This window comes from Podarcis melisellensis (assembly GCF_964234715.1).
Source record: "Podarcis melisellensis genome assembly, chromosome: 16".
NCBI classification, from domain to species: Eukaryota; Metazoa; Chordata; class Lepidosauria; order Squamata; family Lacertidae; genus Podarcis; species Podarcis melisellensis.
In genome coordinates this window covers 39,420,639-39,433,564 of record NC_138533.1, presented here as the reverse complement: position 1 = coordinate 39,433,564, position 12,926 = coordinate 39,420,639, and the positions used below count along the sequence as shown (strand labels likewise).

At 47.0% G+C, this 12,926-nt stretch overlaps 1 protein-coding gene across 19 annotated transcripts in view; it reads left to right on the top strand.

Moving 5' to 3' along the window:
- NCOR2 (nuclear receptor corepressor 2) overlaps positions 1 to 12,926 on the top strand; it is a 343,395-nt gene that overhangs the window by 128,517 nt on the left and 201,952 nt on the right. For all 19 annotated transcript variants that reach the window (XM_081892760.1, XM_081892767.1, XM_081892762.1 and 16 more), the window contains exons 5-6: positions 719 to 898; positions 7,424 to 7,537. In XM_081892760.1, coding sequence (XP_081748886.1) covers positions 719 to 898; positions 7,424 to 7,537 — 294 coding nt within the window. The remainder of the gene's footprint in view (positions 1 to 718; positions 899 to 7,423; positions 7,538 to 12,926) is intronic.

Below are 12,926 nucleotides of genomic sequence, written 5' to 3'. Positions count from 1 at the left end.
GATGCTGGAACAAGTGGACAGATGTCTGTTTCCATGGTTGAAGAGAGAGAAGGTGGAAGGAACAAGAAATACTTCTTTGCTTCTTCCTCCCAGGAGAGGAGGGGAAATGACATCACACAGAACCTTTTCTACCAATTATATTTCTATGGTCTGAATCTCCTTATCAGCAATTCAGCTCTGTGGTCTTAACCCCTTCACATGCTAACTGGCAAGAATATGCATTGTTAGATTTGACTGAATGTCTCCCAAAGGGGCCTCGCAGTTGCCAGGAGTGTAGGGAACACCAGTTGGTACTACCAAACAATGGTCGCTTTGTCGTCCCCGCTCCCCTGGTTGGGGAGGCTGCCTGTGATTAAGGTAGCAAACTTGGATGTTGGCCTCTTTGTGAGGGGCAGCTGCTAAAGTGACAGCCATGCGCCTCCTCAGTGGTTTAAGGTTACACACCCAGCCATCTGTCCTCTGTGAGGAAAGGAAGAGAAGGGGGAAGGACTTATGAAAGCAGTTAGTGCCTACTTTGAAACAAACACACGTGAAATGTTGAATTTCTGGGAGGGGTACACTACACCTGCATTCATACAACCAAAGCACATGCTTGGTGTGTTCAGACATCCAAACCTGGAATTCCTGAGAACTGTCTTTGAGGATTCCTCAGCAAGATCTTTAATGGCAGTACAAGAATGGTTTTTAATCTGCCTTTCTCCCCCTTTCAATGTTCCAGGATCGGGGCCTAACAGGAAAACTGGAGCCGGTTTCACCAGCCAGCCCTGTCCATCCTGACTCTGAACTGGATCTGTTGCCATCCAGGCTGTCTAAGGAGGAGCTGATCCAGAACATGGACCGTGTTGACCGTGAAATCACCATGGTTGAGCAACAGATTTCCAAGTTGAAGAAAAAACAGGTAATTCCTCCCCCAAACAATTGCTGTCACTGAAATAGCTTCCCTGAACCTCATCTTTGCTAATCAGGTTACAGCTGGCATTTCAGCGTGTTTCAGAGTGTAACCAACCACAGAAATGAGCTGGTTTTAAGACATTTGAGCCAAAGTCGGCCACGTGAGTTCACAGCTCTGCCCTGCAAAGGCATGCTACTAATATAGTACAGTGGGTGGTGTGTAATGTTTTAGGCAGCAGCAACCACAATACCAGCTGCATTTCTCTTCCTAAACTCCATTGCATGTGTCATATTCAGGGCAAACATTTCCCCATTCCCTCCCCAACTGTCATGGGTCCCTTGGCTCTGTCAGGATCTGGTATGGTTTGGCAGCCCCAGACACAGGAGGAGGAAGGAGGAGCTGATGGGGGGCTCAAGCAGGAGTGAGGGCCTCTCCTTGTGAGGAAGCAGATCTGCTGGCTCTGTCCCTCCTGTGGAGCACACAGCCTCATTATGGAAGCGTAGGACTGGAAGGAGCCTCTGACAGGAAGCGTCACAGCTGGAGGCATAAGGGACAGTCTTGTCACCAAGAACCCAGTGCCACCTTCTTAGGTGGGATTGTATGTGTGAGAATTCTGTGAGTGAGCCTGCCCTGTTGGGATGTCATCGTAGCTTCTCTTCAGTTGTGAAGCTCTTGCCTTGCTCATGTACCTTGGGATCAGGACTTTGGCCCTTGTGCTTGCTGCTGAGCCTGCCTGTGCCACCAGTAGCCTGAATAAAGACCTCCACCTTCTTTGCAAGTAAGAGTCACTGTTGCAGTGTTTTGGGACGGGAGCCTGACACTGCACCTTCCGAGGAAGGTTAGTTTGATATGGGGATCATTGCCCTCACTCTGAATTAGCCTCGGTTGTCACCAGTGATTTTGACACAATGCCAGTTCTAACTGGGTGGTTTGACAGCGAAGCATCACATTTGGAATAGGTTCCCTTATTGACTGGAATTGCACTGTGAGGAACAACAAAAGAACGGCAGCGAAGCAGTTGCCTAGAGGGGTAAATCGCTGTGGGCAAGCAGATGCAAATAGAGGGAGGGAGCTTTGGAGATTCTTGCCCCCCAAGTGCTTAGCCGAGAACTTTGATTAGACACGGCCCTAATTTTCAGGAGATTGATTCTCCATATGTGTGTGCTGAGAGGGTTAGTTTTTAGATAGCAAAGAACTTGTCCTAAGCATAAAGGCAGGCTGTCTTCTCTGTGCATGTGGAAGAATCCTCCCCACCCCCAAGCAAAACAAGTTTAATTAATCCCAGACACCTGCTTTCTGTTGCTGTCTGTCACAGCGCTATTGAAAGGGCTTAGGGGCTGAAGAGAGGAAAAGATTTCAGAAGCAGCTGCACAACCAGGCCCTATAGAGTGACTGCAACATCTGGAACTACCATCCTGGGAGGGTGGGTGGAGGGAGGGAGGACAGCAGTGGGAAGGCAAAGAGAGGTATGGCGTTTCCCTTGTTTTATTCTGTTGCCAAGTTTAAAGATCCAAGTAGATAAAACATTTGGATTTGCAAACATTTGGAGGCCTTTTCCTCCATTTTCATTGAAAGGAGTCTTCGGCGGGGGAGTGCTTTAATATTAATAGTGACCTGTGCAAATGTGTCTGATGGATGCATTAGTATCAGTTCCAGGAGCAGAGCACACCCACCCACCCCATATCACAACCATACTGCTCTTTACAACACCCCACACACATACTGCATAAGGACGGCACAGTCAAATGCAGTGGGCTGTTTCTGATTAGTCACAACACCAACAGATGCTTCCTGCACAGGGGTGTGTGTTTCCAGGAACATTTTGATTATTGCTGGTTCTTGAGATGCTAAATGTAGGGAGAAAGGCAGGGAGCAAACCATGCATGCGAGGTGGAGCTCCTTCTGTAGCAGCATCAGGAACATGTTCTATACATGGGCCTTGCATTTCAGTGCATTTTCTCCCTCCCGCTCATTGGGAGGCCTCCAGGAAATAATGAGTCACATTTTTAGGCCATGCAAGCAAAGCCAACATCCTTGAGACTTCCAAAAATGGAAACAAAAAGTGGAAAATGGAAGACGAAACAAAACTGCCACAGCTTGCAATGTGGAGAGTCTGTCTGCAGCCCAGACCTTTTCAACTTGAATGTTGCAGAAGGTCTTGTCTGTTGACCATTGTCTCCCCACCCCCTTCTGTTAATGGAAAGCCACATCTTAATTAGTTGGTTAGCCCACATCCTACAGCAGCTGTCCTCAGCCTGGCGCCCTTCAGATGTGACTGGACTACAAATCCCATCATCACTGACCATTGGGCTGATGGGCATAGTAGTTCAACAAACATCTGGAAGGCACAGACTGGAGAAGGTGGCTTCTTCTATGACAGATCTTTTCCTAACATTGCCCACACTAGAGCTGTGCATTCCATAAAGCTGTGTCAGGAGTTTGGCTGAAGCCATGTTTTTAATTTGGAAGCTGTTCAAAGTGGTCTTCCAAGTGAGGGCTGCCATGTACTGTATGATAAAGTAGTGATCCATGTGGGTGAGTGAAATAGCAGAGCTTGCAGAACAAACTGTACCACAGTGTAACCTGCTTTATTAAGACTCTAAGAACATAAGAAGAACCTGCTGAATCAGGCCAGTGGCCTGTCTAGTCCGGCTTCCTGTCCTCACAATGGACACCCAGATGACTGTGGGAAACCCTTAGGCAGGAGCTGAGCACAAAGGCACTCTCCCATCTTGAGGTTTCCAGAAGTGTTGCTGCCTCTGACCACAGAGGCAGAGCATAGCCATTGTGGCTAGTAGCCACCGATAAACCTGCCTTCCATGAATTTGACCAGTCCTTTTAAAAGCCATTCGAGTTGGTGGCAATCACTGCCTCCTGTAGGATCAAGTTCCACAGTTTAAAATGTGTGCTGGTTCCTTAAATATTTGGGAACTTAACAGGTGTTATCCTTTAATATAGTGTCTTCAGCAAGTCGCCCGGTTCCTTTAGCCTCCCTCCCCACATGGGCTTTCCCTCTGCACCTTTTACCATATTTATAAGCTCCCATTGGTTCTTCTTAAGTTCTAACCACTCATCTTGAATGTTGGTACCTAAAACCAAATTTGTGAAGGAATTCACAAGACTTGAAATGGAAGCCTGTTGGCCAAAGGCTGGGGACTAGCCTAAGGGATTGTCTGGTTTCAGACCTTGCAGCCCTTTTCAGATGCAGAAGGCATTAGTGGTTTGCAGCACCAACCCTCAGATTAGCGAGCAGAATGAAGTCTCTTGATTGGCCTGGTCTAGTGAAAAATAAATAAATACAGAGAGCAGGATCTTTCGGCTCTTGCACTACTTTCTGACTTCTGTCCAATCTAGCACCTCAAGATACTATCTTCTGGGACACACAGGGTTTTATCCAACAAAGTCATCCCATCCATGCAAGAATTTCTGCTTGTGCAACAGAACTCCCCCCACTCTCTCCGCCCCATCTGCGGATGCCCCATCCAATCGGTACTGGGCATTCTGTTGCACACGCGGAAGTGCTTGTGTGGATGGAATTACCTCATTGCCCCAAACCCTCAAGGTCCCAGGTTGGTGGGAACAACACGGTACTTCAGTGGTGGGGAACCCTGTGCACCTCCAGATGTGCCTGGTGATTGGCCATGCTGGCTGGGCTGATGCAGATTTGCCCAAAGGCTCTCCAACACAGCCATGCTCCCAGCAGCCTTTTTTGAGTGTTGAGTGGAGAAGAGCTATAACTTCCCAAGCGCGTGACCAACATCTGTGATATTTTTGTCTGCAACTAAAATGAGAAATTGGTTCAAAGTTCCTCTTAGAAACTGACTGGCTGGACATTTGCAGCATTGATGGAGAGTCAGGGTCATGCTGTCACCCCCTCCTGAGTAGCCACAGCAGGGGGTTTCTCTCTTGCAGGGAAGGAGAGATGGCACGCAAATGTTGGCTGGGGAGTGGGAAGAGCAACTGGGAAACTGCCAAGACTCATTCTGATTATAAAGGTCACAAGCTTGGCTTCTCTCCCCCACCCCCAAACGTTTTAGACCTTTATAATAAAATATATTGTATGTCCACATTGACCTGCATTATTTTTATTTTCTGTTATCTTTTACATTATCTGCAAATCCCAATAGAGGCTGCTTGCTTGGCCAGGCATTATCGTTTTTAGAGGGTGCTGAGGAGACATTTCTGTTGCTGGCTGCCTGCTTCTTGGGGACAGCTAGTGAGGCACATGCTTTTCTGGGATAAAACGTGGCTGCTGATATTTTATTTTGGCTGCAACACAGGAGTCCTCCTGGGTAATAAGGAGCATATATTCTGCAAAAAAGCAGTAACATACCTATGGGGGATCCTTTCAGATTAAGCTCCTGGGCTCAACTGTGGTATAAAAGCCTCTTGTCTCAGGGCCTGATTTGGCCTCCTGACCGTCTCCAGCTCTTGGGAATTGGCTAGTTCCTTCCAAGGCTGGATTTGGGTGCCATGGGAAATGATGCATCTGGTGGGAGTTGGGCGCGGTGTGATGATGTTGTTCTCCAGGGTTCCCTATTCCCACCAGCTGCCGCCAATGAGTGAACTAAAGAAACTTGGAGCTCTGCAATGCCACACATCTGGCTTTCCTAGACCAAGGATGGGGAACCTTTGGCCCTCCAGATATTGCTGGACTACAACTCCCATTATTCTTGACCGGTATGGGGCATTATGTGTTAGTACCAACACTTTTAACTTGGCCTTGTAGCAGATTGGCAGCCATTGCAAATTCTGCAAGCAAAGTGTTCTATGCTATCAGTAGTCCCGTCCCCCCCGCAAGTAGCCAAGCCGCCATGTTCTGCAGCTGCTGCTGCTTCTGGACCAACCCCAGGGGTAGCCCTACTGGCTGGGATTGATGGAAGGCCAAAGGCTTCCCACCCCCATCCTAGGCCGAGAGATGTGGGACAGCCTCTTTCAAGAGCAGCTGCATGTCTTCCATAAGGCCTAGTTCACCCACAATGCCTTTTGTTGGCTCAGTAGACCCTGATGCAGCCAGAGTTTCCAAGATGTCAGAAAGACGTAAGTAGACAGGCAGACCATTGCTTGTGTCTGATCCCCTTGTCCTTTCTCTCCTTCCAACCCCAAAGGGTAATGCCCAGGTATAATTGCAGCTCGACTGTGCGCAGCCCTTGGAAAGGTCCTTTGGCCTTCAACTCTTTCCCCCTCCTTTTAGCATCCATGCTCAGGCAAAAAATTCCAAGCAGGCTTGGGAGGGCTGTCTCTGTGTGCTTGATGTAACTATTGTTCCAGCTTTTAATAGCACCAGTCTGGCTTCATTCGCACATAACACTGAGCCATAGTTTGTCCAGTCATTGGGGTTTGTTTTTTTTAAAAAACAAACGAACAAGCAAGCAAACAAGCAAGGTGTTGTCTCATAGGCAAACAAACAAGTTATGGTTTGTTTCCCCAAATTTGGTTTACCAGCTTCTGTTGCCTCCTATTTCTGTAGCTTGGTGAGCAACTGGGGTGGGGTGGCCAAATGATCCATGGTAAAGTAAGGTTGTTGGGGTTAGGCCTCCCATCAGACCTTAGCTCAAAGCAACCCTGGTTCATATGCCAACAAGAAACTCTGGCTTCATTTCATGATTTGTTGTTGGAAAACAAACCATGGTTAGTCACAGAATCATAGAATTGTAGAGCTGGAAAGGACCAAGAGGATCGTCTAGTTGAACCCCCTGCAGTGCAGGAATCTTCTGCCCCATGTGGGTCTCAAACCTACAACCCTGAGATTAAGAGTCTCATGCTCTTACCAACTGAGCTATCCCAGTCAGCTGCGCTGCATTCACACATTCAAGCACATCATAGTTAAACTAAACAAACCATGGTTTAGTGTAATGGGTGAACCAGGCTATTGTACTGAGGAGGACAGCTGGACCAGAATCCCTTCTATCACAATTGGAATGATGTGAGGGCTGAGTGAACTGAACTTTCTTAATAATCTTCGACTGATGAATTGGCTGTTAAATTGGCTGTTATTGTGGGGTGGGGGGAAATGACTTGATCTGTTCTTTCTCAAAAATTAACCTGCCAGTGAATCCTAGCCAGAATTTCAAATTGGCACTCTATACATTGGAACAGACAGGTTCACAATAGCTTAGGAAAGGCTATATCTACACTTGACGAAAATCATACGGGCTAGAAACTTGTCCTTTTTTAAAAAAAAGCCATAATTAAAGGTGAGAGTTGCTTCAAAACCAACTGTTTTGCATGTGACTCACCCCAACTAGAATTAGTATGTGTCACATTTGTGTAAATCATTGTATCTGTGGGTGCTAGGGAATTTAAACCAATTGTGCAAGTAGTGATGAAGAGTTAGACCAGGGTGGGCAACCCCTTGCTCTCCAAATGTGGGGCTCAATTTCCTGTCATCGCTGGCCATGGAGGCTGGGTCTGTTGGGAGCTGGAGAGACCATAGCAGGTTCCCCAGCCTTAATGGCAGACTCTGTGAGCACAGCAAGGCCACATGCAAGTGCTCACACTTTTCTCTCTTCCCTTTTCAAAATCCCACAGCAGCAGCTGGAGGAGGAAGCAGCAAAGCCGCTGGAGCCAGAGAAGCCCATCTCCCCTCCGCCTATTGAGTCCAAGCATCGCAGCCTGGTCCAAATAATCTATGACGAGAATCGGGTAAGTACTGAGGTGCTTGATGCTTTGGGGGAAATTCTCTGCTCAGGCAACCCAGAGCTGGCCCCTTTAATGGGTCACGGTTATCCAAATTGTGCCCTTCTGTAAGATTTCTCTTTATCTTGCATAATTTGTTCCGTAGCGTTTACTGTTTTGCACAGTTTGTTCCTCACTTGGCTATCTCTGGGAGTGGGGCACAGACCTGGATGGCTTATCTGCCCCTCACCACAGGAAACCGCAGTCCTTTATTTCGCTGGCTTCTTGAGATGCAGGCACCGCTGCCAACCCATCTAGTGTGTCTGGCACCTCTCTTCTCCCCCCCTCTCCCCCTTGGGCTCTCCAACTTGCTAAAAGCAGGTCTCTCTTAATGCTAGCTTTGCAGGGCATTGCAGAGCAGCACCAGCACCAGCACTTCCCCTGGAGACTGGCTGCTTTTTCACCCGCCCACAAAGACTGCGGTGTTTTCTCTCTCAGATGCAAGTGAGCCTTTGAGCAACCGCCTGCGAGCTTCCTTTTTTGAGAGCTGACCTCATCGTTTCTCTCTGTCTTTTCCTCGTCAGCGCTCTCTTTCTCGCTGGAGAGGGAGAGTTCATGTAAGGACACCCACTGCAGCGTTTTCCCTTTCACGGCTTGTGCTGCATCAAGAAAAGGCAAAGCCTCTCTCTTGAAAGGATCAATTAAGGCACAGCATCCTGGTTTTCTGGATCCTTTAAAGTCCCCCCTTCCCCAAATCCTCTGGTGGAGAGGTAGCCGGGAGAGGGTGACAGTTGGTGGCAGAGAAGCTCCAAGCGTCTCTTTCCAGGCCTTACTGCCTGCTGGCTTTTAAAAAATGCTTTTTTAAAAAAGAAAAAGAAAAGGAAAAAAAGAAAGAACCCAGTGTGATGCAGCGATGTCTGTTGGCTCTTGGGACTGTGTCTGTAAAAATCAATAAGATTAAATTTTAATTCCTTCTCTGTCTCAGCACTTGTATCTCTGAAAGGGCACAGCTGCCTGCCTAATACACACAACATTATGCTAAAAAATTGAGAATTGAAGTATTTTCTCCCCCACCCCAAGTAGTGAGTTCCTCCCCACCTCTAAAGAAGAATGGCTGTACTGTAAGTGTTTAAGTCATTAAATCTTATGAACACCCCCCTGCAATTGTATAAGCAAATTCATGGAGGTTCCGTCTGTGGGTGGCTATTAGCTACCAGTGGTTAATGATTATTTATTTCATTTATGAATTGGTTCCTGTGAGGCACCCTGAAGCAATTTACAATATAAAAACACATATAAAGCAGTTACATGTATAAAAACAGTTAAAACAACTGCAGATTGTGTGTGTTGGTGTGTGTAGGTGTAGCTTCTGGGTTTGAAGGTTGTGCCAAAGACTTCATGGACAAAGTGTGTTTTCAGGAGACATTGGACATAAGAGTAATTGTTTTTATCATTTATGAATCAATTAAATCCGGTTGCCAGCTGTTTATAAATAATCATACGAGTTTTTAAATCATATGAGTTTTTAAATGCAATAACCCAACCTGATGTCCTAGACACATCTGCTGAAGAGTAAGCCCCAGCAGAGTGGGGCCTTACTCCCTTGGGAAGTGGGACTGCAATTGCAACCCAAATTTCTGTGAGTTTACAAGTAAAAAAATGGCATCGTTCTAAATATTTTAAAACTGTTTTAATGTAGGGTTTTTTAAATGTTGGTTTTAATGTATGTGTTTTTTGCTTAAAATATTGTAAGTTGCTTTGAGTTGTTGTGGGAAACAAAGCAACTAATTCATCATCATCGTCATCATCATCATCAGGGAACTTTCTTAGTTGATCCAAAGGTTTTGAGTTTTTGTTTTTTGTTTCAGTTCATTAGCCAAATAAACTAGTGGAAATACCCAGATAGAGTAATGCAGGAGTGTAAAATATGTTTCTAATTGCTGGTAAAAAAAAGTCCTTGGGGTAGAATTGGAGAAGGAAAGCAGTTTTGTTTTCCCATCAGGTTTATGATATTTCATTGCCAGAACATAGAGACCTCACTCTCAGAAACCCACCGAAAGGAAATGTTCTTCTTTTGCACTCTGCAGAGGAAATGTTAGCAGCAGTCTCCAGAGCCATCCCCAGCAACCCATTTCCTCCTTACTGAGTCATCTGCATCTCGCTCTGTTAGAGAACCCTGCTGGATCTGACCAAAGGGCCATCTGGGAGAGTAGAAGCTGCCTTGCACAGAGTCGGACCATTTGCCCACCTAGCTCAGTGCTCTCTCTGCACTGAACGGCAGCAGCACTCTAAGGATTCAGGCAGAGGTTTCTCCTAGTCCTATGACCATGGGGCTGTACCAACATTTTGCCAGCCCAATATGTGTGGCAGGTCACATTCTGAACTTGTTTTCTTGGCTGGGCAGAAAGAGGGTGATTTAAAAGTGGGGGACATTGACACCAGTGGCTTGTCATGGCCAGATCACTTCCTGCTGAAGTTTGGGCTTTCAGCACCTTTTCGCCTCTTGCAGAGGAAGGGGACCTATTAGTATGGTCCACCCCGAAGGCTAATGGAGGAGTTTCCAGCTGATATGGGTGGCACTCCTGTCGAAGCCCTAGCCAACCTCTGGAGTGTCCGAATGGCTTGGGCCATTGACACGATCACCTCTGAGCTCCCTTTCCTGCTTTGTGGATCTCTCTTGGCTCCAGAGCTTAGGGTGAGGAAACAAGCTAGGAAACTGCTTGGACACAAGTGGAGGAATGAATGCAACCAAACACTGGTGAGGGCTCATCATTGAGCCTTCCTAGTGGCAGTGAAGGCAGCAAAGAAGGCATACTTTGCTACCTCCACTGCATCCGAATTGTGCCATCTGGCAGAGCTTTTCTGAGTAGTGAAGGGCCTTTCATAGTCTGGCCTGAAAGAGGTGGCAGACCCAATGGTCGCTCGCTGTGACTTCTTGCAAAGCATTTTGAGGATAAAATTTGGGGAGAGTTTCCTCTTTTGAAGGCAAAGGTGACCATGCTGGATATTCTTGGCATTTGGTCATTTACATGTATATTTAGTTTAAAATTTGATGTCTTGCATCTGGTCTTGGGCGCCACCAAAGATGCGTTCCAGGTTTGCCACCCTTCTTTTTTGTGACTGAATATGGGTAGTTGAAGTCACCCCTAAATACAAGTATTGCATTCTTTCCCAGCCTTGAGTCTTTGCCAGCCGTTACTGAGAATTGAACTGGGGACCGCATGCACGCACAGCCCATGCTCTTCCACTGAGCTATGGCACTTCCCCAGTTGGAGGAATAGGAGGGAGGCCTGTTTTCCCAGCAAGGCTCGCTCTCTGTGTTTCCTGCCTCCATCCGTGCAAGAAAGCTGGATCCTGAATGGAAATGCTTATGCCTTGTTCCGAGGCGCGGTGGAGCTGAGCAATGCTATAAATAAAATCCAGAGCATGGTTCAGCAGCCGTCTCTCTGGAATGGTGACTGGAATTATTCCAGGAAAAACACCTCCCTCTTTCTCTCAAAATAACTCCAGTTTCCTCATCTCTTCCCACTCGACTCGCAAAAGCCTAAGCCCCCTCTGACAACCGCTGAAGCGCATGAGTGCCTCACAGGGCAATCCTAAACATGCTTTTTCAGGAGTAAGGCCTGATCGTTCAGTGAAGCTTGCTCCCCTCGCAAGTATGTCTAGATTGCAGCCTCAAGGAACTAGATCGCTTGGAGTGCCTTGTAGGCAAGTTATGTCATTTCCCAAGATGTTCTTGGATTTTATCTGTAGGTACACTCTGTCTCTCCTCTCCCTTTTAGTTACTGAAATATTTTTACCTTGCCTTTTGACCCAGCAGGCCTGCAGGGGAATTTATAATCTGGTGAAGGGAAGGGGGAAGTTAAAGCATCACAGCAAAACAGCGCAGTTCATTAAAGCAGCCCAGAGAAAGCCAACACTTCCTAGGCCAAAGCTGGAGAGCCCCACTAGTCGTCTGGGATGCAGTGGAACAGCTGCCTTGGGTGCCGAAGGTCCCAGTTTCAGTCCCTGGCATCTCCAGGTGGTGTAATAATAATAATTGCTACTATTCTTATTTGGTTGCTTTTTTCCAGAAAGGTTAACTCAAAGCAGCTTACAAAAACAAGAATTAAACATCCTAAAATGTACATCAATATATCCAGGAAATCCAACTCAACACACCCTACTGAAAAATAAGCAGAAAATTGAGGTATAATAAAAATTTTAAAATTTTAAAAAAGAAAAAAGAAAGAAAATTGGGATCTAAAGGACCTGGGTGCATAATCCCCCCCCCCCGGTGCCTAATGTTGTTGTTGTTGTTGTTTAGTCGTTTAGTCGTGTCCGACTCTTCGTGACCCCATGGACCAGAGAACGCCAGGCACCTCTGTCCTCTACTGCCTCCCGCAGTTTGATCAAACTCATGCTGGTAGCCTCGAAAACACTATCCAACCATCTCGTCCTCTGTCGCCCCCTTCTCCTTGTGCCCTCCATCTTTCCCAACATCAGGGTCTTCTCCAGGGAGTCTTCTCTTCTCATGAGGTGGCCAAAGTACTGGAGCCTCAGCTTCACAATCTGTCCTTCCAGTGAGCACTCAGGGTTGATTTCCTTCAGTATGGAGAGGTTTGATCTTCTTGCAGTCCATGGGACTCTCAAGAGTCTCCTCCAGCACCATAATTCAATAAGCTCCTTAAATAATCAAATGTTCTAAGAACACCTTCGCCACGGCAAGGCAGTGATCCATGAAGGGGTCCGGTGCCTAATAATTAACAATAATAATTTTCTTATTTATACCTGCCCATTTGGCTGGCTTGCCCCTGCCTAGAAACAGAGGGTGATGGCTCCAGGCATACGTCCCTGGGAAGATCAGTCTTCAAATGGGAAAGCACTGAGAAAGCAGTGCAGCGCAGCTAGAGGGCACCAGGTTGGGAAGTGCTGGTATAGACAGTGCTAAGCTAGATGGGCCAGTGGTCCAGCTTAGTCCAAGGCAGCTCCTGTGTTCTGACAGGAGCCAGCCAGGTGCCTCTGGAAGCCCGCAAGTTGAGCATGAAGGCAACGGACCTCCCCTTTTGTTTGCCCCCACTCTTTGAAATTAATAGCAGATATCTCAGATGGGAGTCCTATTTTTTTCACTGTACAGTGGAGAAATCATAGTGGAGCTCGTAGGACTGAACAAGGAAGGTTGTGACTTTTGCACGTTGGAAGTGCAACGGTGTGTTTCAGGGTAGACCCACACCATACATTCAAAGCACATCCAGCACACATATAAAGGACATGGCTTCCTTCAAGGAATCTTGGGAGCTGTCATTTGTTAAGGGTGCTAAGAAATGCAGCCCTGTTGGGGGAAACTGCATTTCCCACAAGCCTTGTGGGGAAGCCACATGCTTCAAATGTGCTTTGGATGTATGGCGTGGGTCTGACCTGTTTGTGGGGTTGAAAA